The sequence below is a fragment of the Coenobita brevimanus genome, chromosome 65 (genome assembly GCF_032717465.1).
Source record: "Coenobita brevimanus isolate Jiangsu-jjx chromosome 65, ASM3271746v2, whole genome shotgun sequence".
Classification (NCBI taxonomy): domain Eukaryota; kingdom Metazoa; phylum Arthropoda; class Malacostraca; order Decapoda; family Coenobitidae; genus Coenobita; species Coenobita brevimanus.
The window spans coordinates 31,925,041-31,942,246 of NC_137018.1; the positions used below are offsets into that span (position 1 = coordinate 31,925,041).

General features: G+C 42.6%; 1 protein-coding gene across 1 annotated transcript in view; it reads right to left on the reverse strand.

The window, feature by feature from the left end:
• The window catches only part of LOC145404963 (neuronal acetylcholine receptor subunit alpha-10-like), a 54,277-nt gene that overhangs the window by 13,605 nt on the left and 23,466 nt on the right, over positions 1-17,206 (reverse strand). Inside the window, exons 3-7 of the mRNA XM_080276469.1 lie at positions 15,478-15,720; positions 11,588-11,742; positions 10,241-10,418; positions 7,136-7,361; positions 5,368-5,502 (exon numbers count right to left, since the gene is read on the reverse strand). Of these exons, the coding sequence (XP_080132595.1) occupies positions 5,368-5,502; positions 7,136-7,361; positions 10,241-10,418; positions 11,588-11,742; positions 15,478-15,720 (937 nt within the window). The remainder of the gene's footprint in view (positions 1-5,367; positions 5,503-7,135; positions 7,362-10,240; positions 10,419-11,587; positions 11,743-15,477; positions 15,721-17,206) is intronic.

Here is a 17,206-nt window from a genome sequence, read left to right on the forward strand (position 1 = left end):
CCAAAAGCAAAAGTTAAGGACCCATTGGCGTGTGTTTTAAGCCAAAACAGAATCCAAAAACATCACAGTTTGTTTGCTTTCTAGCTTTTTCAGGGTTCTGACTAACCAAATGGAAGCAGAAGGCCAGTCGTACATGTAGTGTGTGTGTGTATATATCATCATCAGCAGCAGCAGCAGCAGCCATTGCAACTTCACTGCTAAACAAAGGCCTGCCCCAACTTTCTTCATGAATTTCTTGACTGAGCCAATCTCTGACATGTTTTCCCTGCAAACTCCTGTATCTCATCTCTCAGCCTCCTGTCTCTCCTTTTTCTGCTACACTTACTAGTTACTATCTCTTGGAGTCCAGTCAGTCAGCCTCTTGTTCCGTCGGTTATCCCTTATTCTTGCTATATGACCGGCCCACCTCCATTTCTTTTCTAACTTCTATAATGTCTTTGACTTTAGTTTGCTCTCTCACCCAAGTTGATCTTTTCCTGCCTCTTAAAGATGTTCTCAACAATGACCTTTCCATTGCCCTTTGAGACCGGATTAGTTGATTTTCCATCGATTTTGTCAGTTTCCAGATCTCACAGCTGTACGTCATGGCTGGAATTATACATTCGTTATAAACTTTTTCGTTTCATACATATTGCCAAGAAACTTTTCATGATGTCTCTATGTATATCAAAAGCTTTCCATCCAATTGTAATGTGTCTTTTTATTTCGCTATCATGGTTTTTAGTTAATTTTAGCATTTGCCCCAAGTAATTGTACTCCTCGACTTCTTCAAGAATTTCTTCGCGTATTCTGATGACGCTCTTTGGTGCATTTGGATTAAAGTTTAGCTTTACTTCGGTTCATCGTTAGCCCTACTTTGAAACTTTCTCTGTTCAGATCATTTAATATTTCTTGCCATGTCTCTGCTGTTTCTGAGATTAAGATAATGTAATCAGCAAATCTTAAATAGTTTAGCTTTTCTCCATCTGCTGTATGTGTACTCCTTTGCTTTCCCAGTCTAGCTTTCTGAAAATACTTCCTAGGCATGCTGTTAACAATTTTGGTGAAATTGTCTCTTCCTGACACACGCCCTTCTCATTTTTTTTTTTTTTTACAGAGTATGTAAATTAACTGTGGCAGTTCCCTCTGTATTTATGTGCTCGAGGAGTTTTACAATGTTTTCGTTTGCTCCTTGCTCTCGCAGCAATTATGCTCCACTGAGTCAAAAGCCTTTTCGTAATCAACAAAAGTACAGTGGATTATTAGGAGGAGATGGAGGGATGGAGTGGAGAGGTAAATGAGAGAGAGGGTGTGAGCTGGGAGCAAGACAGTGAAATGGCGTTGGACAGGGCGACATGGAGACGATTTGTTTGTTGCCACTTCTTACGGGATTGAGGCGTCTGGCAATTGATAGATAGATAGACAGATAGTTTTCTCAGTTAGCTGATTCATTGTGTGTAGATGATCAGTAGTCGAATACCCTCTTCGGAACCCTGCCTGTTCACAAGGTTGGTTTTCCTCCAAATTTGTTGTTATTCTGTTCGTAAAGACTGTAGTGAAGGGTTTGTAAATGACTGATAATAAGCTAATGAATCGATAGTTACTTAGATCTTTTGAGTCGCCCTTTTTGTGAAGTAAAATAACTACAGTATTGCATTGCACCATGCTTTGGGAATTTTCTTCTTTTTTGTACACTGAGTAAATAAGTGGGCGAACCTGTTTTGTGTTTTTACTCCTGCATACAACAGTAAATCTGCTACTATTCCATCTCCTGGGGCCATCCCTCTTCTCATATTTTTAAGAGAAATGTTTACTTCGTCTGGTTTTACCTCAGGTATTTCACTTGCATCAAATGAAAAGTTAGCTGTTGGTACTAAACAGTTAGCTGTCGGTGCTATTGTCTTTGACGCATACAGTTCTTTGTAAATTCTCCAACTCTCTTCACCGCTCTATCTCTGCATTTAATGACCACTGTTTTTTTTTTTTTTTTAGTGATATAGTTTATTGTTTTCCTAGTGCCATTTTACCTCGGACCTGTTTCTGACTTTTTCTCTTTTTTGATGGTTTCTTTGATCTGATCTGTTTCTCTTTTTTCTTTTCTCTGTCTCATGTTGATTAGCTTATTTAATTCCGCTCATTCTGTTTCATCTTTCTTTGTTTTTATTTCCATTTCCTTCTTTTCATATGCTCGAGTGTCTTTTCCGAATACTTGTTGGTTTTGATTGTATTAGTTTTCCCTACTATCTCCGCTGATTCTCTTAGCGCCTTTAGTCCATCATTCAATTCATTAGTGCCACATTCAGCCTTACGTAGATCCTGAAATCTATTCGTTATTTCTAACTGAAAGACTGCTTTGTTTCTGTTGGGCATATCTTTTTATTTTCAATAATCGTCTTTCTTTCACTTCTGAAACTGAATCTGGCTGTGCAACCCACCATTCTGTGGTCACTTCCTATATTTACTTTGTTAACCCGCCCCGTCCCGACGACGTATGGGTACGTCACCACGATTTGCATTTGCCAGTCCCGGCGACGTACCAGTACGTCGTGCAATTGCAAGGTACCTAATTTGCACAATTTTCAATTTTCGCACATGATTTTTCGTATGTATACACAGGACACCTTCCTCTATTCCTGTACAAGATACCAAGCAGGGACAATGCCTTACACTGCATAACCTCCCCCCTCCCCCCCTCACGCCATTGTCTTGGCAAAGGACCTGTTACCAGTGACCTGGCTAGTAAAGTTATTCAGGGCCAGAGTGATTCCCCAATCGATGACAATGTGGAGGACAATGTTTACATAGCATTAGAAGAAGAAACAGCCAGAAATAATGATCAGGTAGTGTGGCAAAAATAGGTCAGGTATGGTGATTAGTTAGTGAGTGAAACAATGCTTATAATGCCTTTATTACTGCTTGAAAACCAATATACTGTCATACTACATATACATTCGTACCAAGTAAATAAATAAATACCGTTTATGAGTGGATAAAATAGTTACCCTCCCATAGAACTCGTTTTCTTTGGTGCCAGCATGTTAGAAAACCCACTCAGGTAAGGAGGAACTCCTACCTGGATTGGGCACTTTAAACCTCAGGTGAGCGATTTCTCTATGAATTTTCGATGTTTCTCACCAAAAGCGAAGGTTTTAGCCAAAAAAAAAAAAATCGAAAATACCTCGGGACTGGGGGATGTCGGAGGTGCGGAAAACCTCGGGACGTGACGGGTTAATAACCGTGGCATTTGAGATCGTGTTATTCTTATCTGCTATAACGAAGTCGATTTCATTCTTTGTTTCTCCATTTGGACTTCTCATGGTCCATTTTCTCCCTGTTCTTTTGTGAAAGAATGTGTTCATTATTCTTATGTTATACATTGCAGCAAAATTTACCACCATTTCTCTTCTTTGATTCTTTTCTCCCACTCCAAATTTTCCCATACATGCTTCTCCATTATTTGATTTCCCAATTTTTGCACTGAAGTCTCCCATGAGTACAGGCATAGTATATGTGTTTTTTTCTTCCATAATCTGGGAGATGTCGTCACAGAATGTTTGTTTCTTTTTCTGAGCTTTGAGAAGTCGGTCCATATACTTGTATTACTTTCAGGGTGTATTTTTTGCACAGTCTGATTACAATCCATGCGGCTTTGTCAGATACACTGCTGAATTTAACTGTTGTTGTCTGCAAGATTTCTGTTAATTAGATATCCTACACAACTAACTTTCATTTTGCCTTCCTCTATAGTAAAGTAGGTGGTTGTTGTCTTGAAGCTATATATACTCGTGTTTGTGTGTGTGTGTGTATATATATATATATATATATATATATATATATATATATATATATATTCCTTTCCTATCTTTCTTATTCCTTATTTTCCATCTAATGAATTGTTGATTAATGTATTTTTTTTTTTTACCTTTTTGTTATAGTAAGGAAAAGGTTAATATGGTGTGATAAATTTTCATGTTTAAATAGGATGTATTGATTTTTTTAAATATGAGTGCCATTACTGACTGTTGTATCTAATGACATACTTTACCTGTGACAGCAGTGTAAAACATCTGTTGAAGACCTTTATTAATGAAGACCAGTGCTAACGCCTGAATTTAATCGTAATGAGTTTTGTGTTTCAGTTCGTAGTAATATACTGTATAGCACGAAGAACCTAAACCTTGTCTCCGCTCCCTCACACTCCCGCATTTGCTTTTACTTTGAATGTATGTTATTATTATTATTATTATTATTATTATTATTGTTGTTGTTGTTGTTTGTTGTTATTATTGTTGTTGTTTGTTATTATTGTTGTTGTCGTTGTTAGCTCTTCTTTGTGACGACGTTCTACTTATCCTCTATATTCATCGTCATCATCAGTGACTAATTGCTATATTAACAAAGTGCTGGCTGCAGTTTTCATTGGAGAAATATCTTATGCTGAACAAAAATAATAGCACTATTATAATCATGATATACTCGTATATACAAATGTAATAGGGATTATACAGGTAGAATCAGACGAGGGAATCCTAATAAGTCAAAGACGGAAGTGAGAATAAAAGATGGGAACATTTATGACTGTCGGCTCCGCCTAAAGACGCTGCACATGACGTCCCTTCCTCCCCTCCAGTGAACTCCGATGAGCTTATTAATTCCATAGTCTGTATGAAATTCTTATTCAGTATCATATTACACAGTTTATTTTTCATGCTTTAAAACTAAATAACGCTAGTCTGGGATCTTATCAGATGCTTAATATGCTACAGTTAGCGGGGTAGGTGAAAGGATTCGATATGAAATATTAACAACGAAGACTGGAAACAAATGCAGTCATTCATCGTGTCGGCTTGGTAGGTTTCGCTCCCTGGTGATTCGTCCCTTTCCCCTCCATAATACTTCCTTTTTAAATAATCTTGTGTGAGATATGGTGTGTGAGCAGAGTAGTTATTTAGCTACTGTCAGGTTACCTTATTTGTTTTAATTATTGTCATATGCTGAGGCAACGGCGGAGACCAATACTTCCTTCCAAATTTGATAGGTTTCGTCCCTTTGTGTTTTCCTCCATTTTCCCTTCCATATACTCCCTTACTTAATAATTAATTTGTAGTTCATTCGCTCTAACTTGGCCCAGATTATTTTTGTCCCTTTGCAGGTTCTTTCACGTACCCCAGTGGAAGGGAAAAATGTTATGGCAATCCCTTCTATAGCAATTCTTCGCATGTACACTATATCTGTAGCAATTCTTCGGCTCTCCTTCCAATAGCAATTCTCATTTATTTTAGTGTTAATCTGTCGTTAAACTCAGCATTCAAGATAGAGAGATGTCATTTTTAGGCGAAGCTGAATTAAAAAGAGTATATGAGAAAAAACTGGGCTTGCTGTGCGTACTTATGATGGGCGTGGTGTGTGAGGGGGGCAGCGAGTCTCGCAGCGTGGTGAGGAGCACTGTGAGGCAAAGGAGCACAGAGCACCCCAGAGTCAGCTTCTCACCGGACTCACACGGAACACAGAACACAAGGGCGGCTGTCGAAAAAAAAAAAAAAAAAAAAAGGAAAAGTAATTATAATCATCCATCAGCTTTCTTCTCAACTATGAACAAAAGGCATTATAGTACAGTAGAAAAAAGTGTTGAATTTCGACTGGCAGCCCGTTATATATAACGAGGCCTTGGTTTGGCTTTATAGGTTTTCATGATGACTCTGTGTCGATTATTCCTTTCATATCTTTTGAGATCTGTATGTGTTAAAATATTATAGCTGTCTAAACTTACTAGGCAATCGTTAGCTGAATTTTATTATTTACCATCATCATCATCATCACTATTTTCATAACTCAGTTTTGATCATAATGCAAATAAGTTTTAAAGGATGAACGTAAAACAGGAATATTGACTCTGTTGCGTTAGTCTAGGTATTAAATGAAAACCTCAGTGAAAAACAAGAGTACTGAGATTTTAAAACACCCTGGAGCGAGAAGATTAAAAATATACTGCAAATAGCCTTTGGCACAGGCCGGGGAAAACAATTTTAGACTGCCTTCGCATGTATGAATTAAGTCACATTAGAGAAAGAGAGAGAGAGAGATGAAGAGTTAATATTAGTGAATACGCAGGTAATGAGAGGGAGAGAGGCTGTATGGCTTCTTATTGTGCAGTTGCAGAAGTTGTGGAGGGGGAGGGTTAATGAGGGGGAGGGGAAGGGAGAGGAGGGAGAGCGGGAAGGAGGAAGTTAGGAGGGAAGGGCAAGTTGGGAAGGTGGAAAGGGAGGGGGAGGAAAGTTGAAAGTTGGGAGGGGAGGGGGAGGAGTAGGAGATAGGCAGGAAAGTTAAGGAAGGAAGGGTGGCGAAGGTAGAGGAGTGAAAGGTGGGAAGGGGAGGGGAGGGGAGGGGAAGGTTACTGATCAGGGAGGTAGTGGGAAGGGGAGGGAGAAATAGGAGGGGGAAGGAGAAGTGGGGAGGGAAGTTGAGGAGGGGGGGGGAGCGGTGGGATAGAAGTTGAGGGTGTGGAGGAAAGTAAAGAGAAGAATGGTGGGGAAAGAGGAGATGAAAGGGTAGGAAGGGAGGGAAGTTGGAGGCGGGAAGAGGGGGATGTTGGAGGTGGGGAGGGAGGGATGTTGGAGGTGGGAAGAGAGGGAAGTTGAAGGTTGAAGGTGGGGAGGGAGGGATGTTGGAGGTGGATAGGAAGGGATGTTGGAGGTGGGGAGGAAGGAAAGTTGGAGGTGGGGAGGGAAGGATGTTGGGGGTGGGGAGGAAGGGTTGTTGGAGGTGGGGAGAAAGGGAAGTTGGAGGTGGGGAGGGAGGGAAGTTGGAGGTTGGAAGGGAGGGAAGTTGGAGGTAGGGATTAAGGGAAGTTGGAGGTGGGAAGGGAGGGAATTTGGAGGTGGAAAGGGAGGGAATTTGGAGGTGGGAAGGGAGGGAAGTTGGAGGTGGGGAAGTAGGGAAGTTGGAGGTGGGGATGAAGGGATGTTGGAGGTGGGAAGGGAGGGAAACTGGAAGTGGAGAGGGAGGAAAGTTGGAGGTGGAAAGGGGGGCGAAGTTGGAGGTGAGAGGTGAGGGAGAAGGATGGGGAAGATGGAAATGGGTCGAGGAGAAGGAGGTGGGGAGAGGAGGCAACAAATCCACCTTACCCACCACATAAGCGACCACCTACGGCACTCACCCAGCACATTCAGCAGTACGGAGGGGAGTATAAGGTTGATGACGTAGTAGGTGGGGCGTCTTCTCAGCTCCAGGATGTAGGTGAGTCTCGGGTGGGGGTCCGGGAGTAGGTGGGGGGTGTAGGTGGCGCTGCGGGACCACCTGGAACCTACAACCTCGAACTCCGGATGGGGGTAGTACGAGGAGAGCTCACCTAGTTCCTCCCCTGTCTCCTTTACCAGATCCACCTGTTGGGGGAGGGATAGGTGAAAGGTACTGGATTAGGTGTACAGTACTAATGTTGTCACCTGTCCGTTTATTAATTTGGCTTCCACACTATGTTGTGATGAATTACATTCTCCCAGTTTCGTCCTCTTCTTTTTCTTCTTCTTTTCTTAAAGTTTTTGAACTTGGTGTCATTCCTTCGTTTCTTCATCATTTCGTTTCAGACTTGGCATAATTGTTCCTTGGGTCACAACCCCAAGACATCTTTTTATTTATCTTTTTTTTTTACTTGTATCGTTTAAAGGGATTTATGGGGTTAAACAGGAGACAATATGAGCACTCAAATTTAGGGATCGTATACTTTTGCCTTTTCATCATGACAGTTTGCACACGCGTATGTCAGTGTACTGTAGCTATGTGAAGACTATCTTGTATTCCCCTGGGAATGTTGACAATCCTTAATTCATTCTTCATAATCTAATTGTAATAATAGAATCCTTTGTACATCAACTATTTACTGACATGATAATATACTTACTGATTCGTTAACTACTTGTTTGTTTGTTTAAATGTATTTTGTTCATCCATTTTACTTACATCATCATCATTATCATCATCATGAATTCGTTTCCTTGTAAGAATGAGACGAACCAGCGTTTAGAAAGCAAGGAAAAGCTGAGAGATGGAGAGCTACCATAAGTCAGTTCAGTTAAATAGGCCACACTCTCATTTATTCACCGTTCAAGCCCCCGAAATTCTGACTCCACCTCACAGCCACAGCATGTGCTGATTATTGATTTTTTAGTATTTGTTTCCTATTTGTGTATGTACATAATAATAATAATAATAATCTATCTATCTATCTATTGCCAGACGCCATAATCCAGTACGGGGTGGCCGTTTGACTCTGAGTTATTTGTTTTACAGGAAGGGGCACTAACCCTCCACCAACCCACTTGGCACGTAGGGAGCACGTATGGTTTGGTTATATGGTTACCACCCAGCGTTGTAAATGGTTTCTTGGCTTACAGGAAACCATTTGGCTTGTCACTCAATGTAAAGCCACCTGTAACGGAAAGAAAAGCAATAACTAGTGACATGAAAGATGGGAGAAATAGGAAGAGAGGAGGGCAGGCACAGAAAAAGAATGATAAAGGCTAAGGAAGAAGTAGGCAGCACTACATCAAGTGAGGGGATGATGGTCGCCACCACCTACCACTAAAATGATAATAATAATAATAATAATAATAATAATAATAATAATAATAATGTCAATACTTATGGGGATGGGGGAAGGGGCCGGTAGTGCGGGATGGGCTGGCAAGGTGAAGGTAAACTAATATGGCTTTCAGATTCTTCAGCGTTTTGGTCGTCCCCTTGCAAGACACGGCTGAAACTTTGGCTGATGCACTGGGCAGATCGCACGCTTTTGATAGTCCAGGAAGGGATTAAACTTACGTCAATCTCTAATCTTTTTTTTTTTTATGCAATGAAGAAGGAACCAAAGGCCAGGAACCCGCAAACCGTTCCTTCAAAAAACAAAAAACAAAAAAAAAACAAAAGGGAGCCAAATTCAAGATCCTTTCATTTCGAGATGCCTAGACACACTGCGTTTGAAAGACTAGAGATCATATGAAGTAGGAAATACAGACAGAGGGAGACAGTTCCAGAGTTGACCTGTTGCATAAATGAAGGACTGAGAGTAGCGGTTAACTCTTGCATTAGGGAGTTGGACAGAAAAGGGATGAGAGTTTGTTGCTATGATAGACAGGTGCTATGCTCCTGCGTCGTAGAGGTGGAGGGATGCAAGCAGATAATTCAGAGGAGCTGTGACCATTGAAATAACGATAGAAAAGAGATAAAGATGTGACAGTGCGGCGAAGAGACAGAGGTTGAAGGGAGCCAGTAAGAGGAGGAGAGTTAATGAGACGAGAAGCCTTTGACTTCACTCTATTGAGAAGAGCTGTATGTGGGGATCCTCCTCACATATGAGAGTTGTATTCTACACAGGGGCGAATAAAACCAATGTATAAAGTCAACAACTGTGTAGGGGGTTTATAAGGTACGGAGTCGGCTTAGCACACCCAATCTATTGGAAGCAGATATTACAAGAGATGTAATATGATCTTTCCAAGATAAGTCCCGAGAGAATGAAACCCCTGGTATGTTTAAGGATGATGCAAGATTGAGCTGGATATTATTAAACATTAGTGGGTACTCCTGTGGAAGATTATGTCGGGTTGACAGGTGTAAGAACTGAGTCTTTGATGCATTAAAACAAGATTATTTTTACCCCAGTCAGAGATACGAGCCACGTCAGACATTAGGTGTGCCATAGCATCATCACTTGTTTGTTGAAGTAAATGCTGAGATAGACGTTGCGGGAACTGAATGGAAAGGTGAAGGGTGGAATCATCAGCGTACAAGTGGATAGGGTTACATGTACAGCTTAGACGGTCATTGATGAATAAAAGGAAGAGAGTTGGTGATAGGACAGAGTCCTGAGGAACACCACTGTTGATAGATTTAGGAGAAGAATGGTGGCCGTATATATTTCAACCTTAGCTATAATTTCTTTCACCAATAATACCTCTTGTATATATATATATATATATATATATATATATACTTACAACCCTCTATAACCTCTCCCACACAACCTTTCAAACTTCCTACAGCTCAACCTCAAAACCCCCAGCAACTTCATCCCATAACCCTACTTAACGCTCATCACAAATTATGAATGATATGGTATCTGCCAAATCAGCTTCCCCATTACACATCTTCCCCATGCGGCTTACAAAACGCTAATTCAACTTATCCTCAAATTCTTCTTCACACAACTCCTCAAACCCCCACAACCTCCCTACAACCTTACGTCACAACCCTCCCCACAACCTACCTGTGTGCCATCGTAGCTCCAGGATGCCCACACGAGGTGACAGGTGTGTGCGTCGAAGGGGAAGTAAGTGAGGTCTAGAGTGCAATGGGAGGTGAGCTTGCCCTGAGTCACCCACCGCACCTCGCCAGACGACCGCACTATCACGTTGGTGGTGACCAGAGGAGAGGGGGCTTCCACGCTGGCAAGAGTTAGTTAGTGAGAGATAGTGAAAGACTGAGGTAATTGAAGAGAAAATGGACTTCGGGGGAGAAGGAAGGAAGGAAGGAGAGAGAGAGAGAGAGAGAGTGTGTGTGTGTGTTCCGTGGCTACACTGATAAAAAAGAATTTCCAGCAAAAAGAGATGATTCGGCCTAAATATTGATACGAGAACTCCCCAGCTCCACTCACTATGAAGCTCACCTACTCCCACACTTCCTTCCTCAAGCATTCAGTCACCCACATTCATTCATCCACCCACCACACCCTCCTACTGACATGCCCAGCCATACCCACGTCAAGTTATCTACCTACCTTCACTTACTCATGCGCGAATCACAACTACCAACATTCTTTCATCAACATTTACATATTCAATGATCTCTCACCAACACCCACTCTAATCTACTCTTCCACCCGACCACACCCAGCCTAACCCGCCAACACCTTTAATCCACTTTTCCACCCACCCACACCCTTTCCTATCCACTCCTCATTACCTACCCACTTACTGTACATTCTCCCTCATTGACACCCATTCATCCATACCATCTCTCATCTATTAGCCTACATTCACTTCACCAGCACGCTTTCCTAAACCACGAATACTTACCCACACCCACGGCCATTCGTCTATAAATAAACAGCCCCTGGGATCTCCACATCCTTTAGCACGACACTGACAACACCGATGCCCCAAAGTTGCTATAATAGATCATCCTCCTTCACCCTCTCCCACACCCACATACACCCACCTATGACTAAGTAGCGCATATTACCTCTAAGCCCTCTTATATGGCACTCTGACAACACTGAGGGCACCTAAGTTACCATACCACCCTCCCGAACCAACACCCACCCACCGACACCCACTTACATCCACGAAAACCCACATCCCTATCCATCAGCATCCTCCCTAACCCACTTATGGCTACCTATACACACTTACTAATCCACCCACCACCCTACACACTACCCGCATGCACGTCTTTCACAGCCACACAACCTTATTCTCTTACGACACCAAGTTAACCCACTTCCCCACCCACTTACATGCTCCCTAACCCACGAATACCCACCTACACCCAGAATACCCACCTACGAACACTCACCAGCACCCACGAACACCCACGCACGTCTGCGTACACTCACCTATTAATCAGCAGTACATCTGGCCTCCACACCCTCTGGTAGGGCACCCTGACGGCACTGATGCCTCCAAAGTCAGAGCTGTTCCAGGAGAGGTGTGCGTCCTGCCACCCTAAACACACCCTGGCCACGCTCACCACGCTGCCCACACGCGCATCCTGGGGGTTAGGTGGTCTTAGATGATGTTAGAAGACTGTTAGACGAAAGTAGCCAGATACTCATACAGTCAGGACAAAAGTTCACCTACTGTTCTACTGTCTCTACATTTATGACATTCTGACACTTTCCTCCGCATCATATAGGTGCAGTCAGGAGCGAAAATTCGTCTGCTATTCCACTGTGTCTGCATTACACTTACGACAAGCTTCTCACAACTATAGGAGTATTAGCCAGCAGAAGGAAGTGAGAGAGGGATGAGGTGAACTTTTGTCCCCAACTGCACGACTACAACGTGCTGGAAAGATGTTAGTCCTTGGATAGAGAGAACGGCACATGCTGACAGAAATATGTACAAGGTTTTAGAAGAATGGTAGGATTAGGTGCAAGGTGTTGGAACTACATGTGTGTTCGATGAAGTTCGAACTGTTCCATGGATGATGTGCGTCCTGTCACCCTAAGTAGGGCATATTCTGACCCTATTTACCACGCTCCCTAGGGGTTAGAAGGGGATTAGGAGGACGTTAGAAGGGTGCTAGAAGAGTTAGATGGTGGTAGATGAAGTCAGAGTCCGAACTGTTCCATGAGGTGTTCGTTGTGACACCCCAAACACTCTGGCTACACCCAACACGCCACCCTCACGCGCATCCTAGAGGCTGTGTTAGGATGAAAGCTAATCTAAGATGGTATAATATGTAGCAGAATCAGCCTTAACGTGTTTAAAAGGTGTTAGTTGACTACGAGGGGATTGATAGATGCTGGCGGAAATGGATACAGTAGAAGCTTGTAGAAGGGTGTTAGGATTAGCTGCAAGGTGTTAGATAATGTTAAAATTGTGCTAGATGAAGTCCGAACTGTTCCATTAGAAGTGTGCGTCCTGCTTCCTCAGACACACCCTCCCCACGCTCACTACGCTACTCACGTGCGTCCTGGGAGTTCGATGATGTGAGAAGGGCGCTAGATGGTGTTAGAAAGGTGTTATAGCCCGTCCACTTTAACTTACAGATCTCCATCCATTTATAGCCTATTTCTTGTAGCTCAAGGGCTGTACATACAAGATAATATTACGGCTCTAGATCGTTTTTCTTGCCCTTTAGTGATTATCACTTTAGTCTGGTGTTAGTCTTTTTACAGCTAATCATTTTAAGACACCGAGATTGCTATTTTTGTCCGAGTTAGAGTGGCTGGAGTATAGAAAGGTGTTAGAGCCTCTAAAATAAGTGAAAATGTGTTTGAAGGGCATTAGAATTACATGCAAGATGACAAAAGTGTTAAATAGTAAAAGAATTAAGTACAGGACGTGTGTTAAGAAATACTGACATCATAATGTATTAACGGAAGATAAAGGGTTAGAGCAGCGATTCTTAACCTTTTCCGACCTCAGCACCCCCTACAGTAAGACAACACAGTCCAGCACCCTCTTACTTCTGGTTACTGGGACTACAGTTGCTACACTGCTACAGTTACTACACTACTACAAGGATAAGTAAAGTGAACTGCTCCTTGACAATTTATTTTATTCATTATCCAGAAATAAAACATCAACGACGTCAGTACTAAGCAAAACCAATATATGTTGCAATTTTCCAGCACCCTCTAAAACTGACTTCAGCACCCCAGGTTAAGAAACGCTGGGTTAGAGTATAGTAGAAGAGTGTTAATGCGAGAAATAGACAGAAGGCGTTAGAAGGGCGTTTAATGATCAGACGATAATTCTGCGACAGCATCTGCACAACAGTAAAGAAATCAAGGTTTTAATCGCACATTTTCTGTTGTGGACTATAACAGCCTAGAACCGTATTCATAAGCTCACATAAGGTTAAGTTATATTTAAAATTACGTGTTTATGCGTTTGTCCTTACTCAAACAGCTACCACACTCTTGACAAATCAAAGTAAATAGACAAAATCCGAATAAAACAAAACTATATGTGATTAATATTAACTGCGAAAGAGACCTGTTTATGTAGATTTTGGCTGTGGCAATACTGAACTGATTTAGAGACTTGCTTATGGTACAAATATGCTGGGAACTTTTACAACTAGGACGGCTTGTGGTTATGTGATTAGGTGAGATGATTTTGACGGCTTGGCAAAGTTTGGTGAAGTGGGAACTACAGAAGATGGCGGTTATGAGGCTTCAACAAAAAGTCGGAGGAGGTCAGGAGGAAGAGGAGGAGGAGGAGGAGGAGGAAGGGAGAGAAAGAAAAGAGTAGAAGGAAGGAAGGAAGTGAGGGTGGAAGAGAAGGGTAGGATGAGTGGGGAGAGTGATAATCAAAGAAAGAAAGGAAGAAAGAAAAAAAAGTGAAGGGATGGATGGGAGAAAAGAGAGAGGAAGGAAGGAAGAAGGGAGGAGGAAGGGCTGGGAGGAAAGAGGAGAGAACAGAAAAAGATGAATGAGGGAAAGAAGAGAAGGGAAGAAGAAAGAAGGGGAAAAAGAAAGGGGAATGAAAGATGAGGAAGGAATAAAGAAGAGAAAGGTGGGATGACGAGGAAGAAAGGACGAAAACGGAGACAAGAGAGGAAAGACTAAGAGGAAGGAAGGAAGGAAAGGAAGTAAAGAAGGAAGAAGGGAAGAAATGAAGAAGACGAAAGAAGGAAAGAAGGAATGGAGAAAGAGGAGAAAAGAAGAAAAGAGTGAAGCAGAGAGAAAAAGAGGAAACATGAGGTAGGAACGAAAAGGGTGGGAAAGTAGGAGGAACGAAGGGAAGGGTGAGATTGGGTAGGGATGGGGGCGGAGGAGGAGGAGGGAGGAAGGGAAGGAGAGTGATTACGAAGGGAAGGAGGGAGGGAAGGAGAGTGAATACGAAGGGAAGGAGGGAGGGAAGGAGAGGGAAAAGGGAAGGACGGAGGGTAGAAGGCAGGCCAGGGATGGAGGGAGGGAGAGATAGACTAGAGGCGGGGGAGTGGGGAGGTAGCCTAAGGGGGGATGGGTATCAAGAGAGGTAATTTTGAAGTTATTGAATGCAGTATAATTGCCTCCCAAATTAGGGAACTCAGTTCCTAAGGGATGGAGTTGCGATTGGCTTTGTTTATTTGTTTAGGCCTGCTCATATTTAACCACCCAATTTACTTTTGGGAAGCAGGGTAAATGCTACTGCTGTAGATGATAAGATGGTGATGGTGATGATGATGATGATGATGGTGGTAGCGTTGATGATGATGATGATGATGATGATGGGATGATGATGATGATGATGATGATGATGAGGAGGAGGAGGAGGAGGAGGATCATACTGATGACTGATTGTGATGATGATGATGATGATGATGATGAGGAGGAGGAGGAGGAGGATCATACTGATGACTGATTGTGATGATGATGATGATAAGGAGGAGGAGGAGGAGGAGAGGAGAAGTATCATATTGATTATGATGATGATGATGAGGAGGAGGAGGAGGAGGAGGAAGAGTAGGATCAGTTGGATGATGATGATGATGATGTGAAAGAGGAGGAGGAGGAGGAAGAAGAAGAGGAGGAGGAGGACCACCACCATCATTATCTTCATAATTAAAGAACAGCGTGTGCTCAAAGGTGCAGGAGTTAGAGAAAGTTATCGAGAGGCAGAGAGAACCTAAGCAAACGAGGGTGAAGTGAGAAAGTGAACAAATGAGAATGAGCAAGATCCTACTATTTGGAAGAGAGAGAGAGAGAGAGAGAGAGAGAGAACAACGGTGAGGGAAAACGAGAAAAATGCTTCAGATTATGAGCGAGTAGGAAAGTGCGTAAGTACGTACGAGCCTGATGATGGCGTGTAGAGCGAGTGAGAGGGCGACGGTGAGTGAGTGAGAGGCGTTGATGGCAGGTCGTACCGCTGGGTCGTAGTTGGCCAGCAGGTACCCTATGAGACGGTACTCCCGCTCCTCGCACCCCGTACCTGTGGACGGGTCGTCACGAGGGGTTAGTGTGGGAAGAAAAGTTTGCCTGTAGGTCGATGTCTGGAGCAAATCCAGAAAAGGCTTCCTTGTCCAAGTGTGCTTCTGACATGTGCATAGGGAAGTTAAAGTTCACCCATACCAAGAGGAACCTGTGCTTGTGACTCTGCAATAGGGATGATTATGTCTTGTACTTCATGCACCGGTTCTTGATCACAGGCAAATTACATTGTGATCCGAAATAGGGTACGCGTACCCCACGGGTACGCAACATTGTACAGGGTGGTAAGTGAGGAAACATAATGTTCCAAAATTAGTTTCGATTATATTACAAAAAGTCTTAAGCGAGTCCAAAGTTAACTGAACGATGGTAGAAAAGGTAAGAATGATGACATATGTGGGAGGGTAGGAGGAAGAAATGAGGAGAGACACATAGGAACATTGTTCACTACAGACCCAAATTGAGTTTTCACTTCACTACAGACCCGAACTGAGTTTTCACTGAAGATCTGTAGAGTATTCACTTTTTTTTTTTTTTTTTTTTAGCCTTTTGTATATTTTACAACAAGAAGTGGAATTTGGATCATGAAGCTATAATTGGTTATCGTGGCGGAAGAACGCTTCATGTGGTGGCACCGATATAGCCTTACTGGGCGGCTCAACTGCCTGGTTATACAAACGTCCCTCGATTACTTTCCTATCCCTCAAAAGGATGATGATGAACTGCTGAGGGGGGGCAGCTTAAGCCTGCAGTCCACCAGCTTCACATTTCAGATGAACCTGGGGACAACAACAACAACAGCAACAACAATACTTACTACTACTACTACTTCTGCTACAACTAAATTATTCTGTCATCACTTGTCAGGCACCACTAATGATTTGAGTTGGTCAAGGGGGTAATTGGGTGAAAAGTGTCTGAGGAGGGACGCGGTAACCACCCCCTCAAAAAAAAAAAAAAAAAAGGCAGAAGAAAAAAAGTACGGACAGCTCTAGTGGGTTACGGTGCGCTACGTCAACACAGAGGCAGCTTGTTCGATATCACCAAGGAAAAGGAAGGGATGAAGGAGGAAGGGATGAGAAGGAATGCAGCAGGGATGAAGGAATGAGAAAGAACGAGAAGGAATGAAAGGGTGGGAGAAGAAAATAGGAGAAAGGGATAAGGAAGGCTAGAGAATGAGGAAGATGGGTGAAAGGGAAGAGGGAAGAAAAGAAAGAAAGGGAGAGAGACGGAAAGATAAAGAGAAGAGGAAAGGAGAGAAGAGAGAATGTGTGAGACAAGGAAGAATTGAGACAAATTAAAGGAAAGAGAAGACACGAAAGAAAAAATGAGAAGAGAAGATAAAGAGAGCGAATGAAGAAAACAGAGGAAAGAAGGGATGAAGAAAGAAGAAAGGAAAAATAGTGAGAGAAAAGTAGGAAAGAAAAATAGAGAAAAGAAAAGAATGAAGGCAAAAATGAAAAAAAGAGGTAGGAAAGAAAGAGAGGGAAAAGGAAAGGAAGGAAGAGACTGAAGGAAAGAGAAAGATAGATCAAGAAAGATCAAGAAAGAGAGAGAATGAATGAAAGAGAAAGAGAAGGAAAGAAAGAG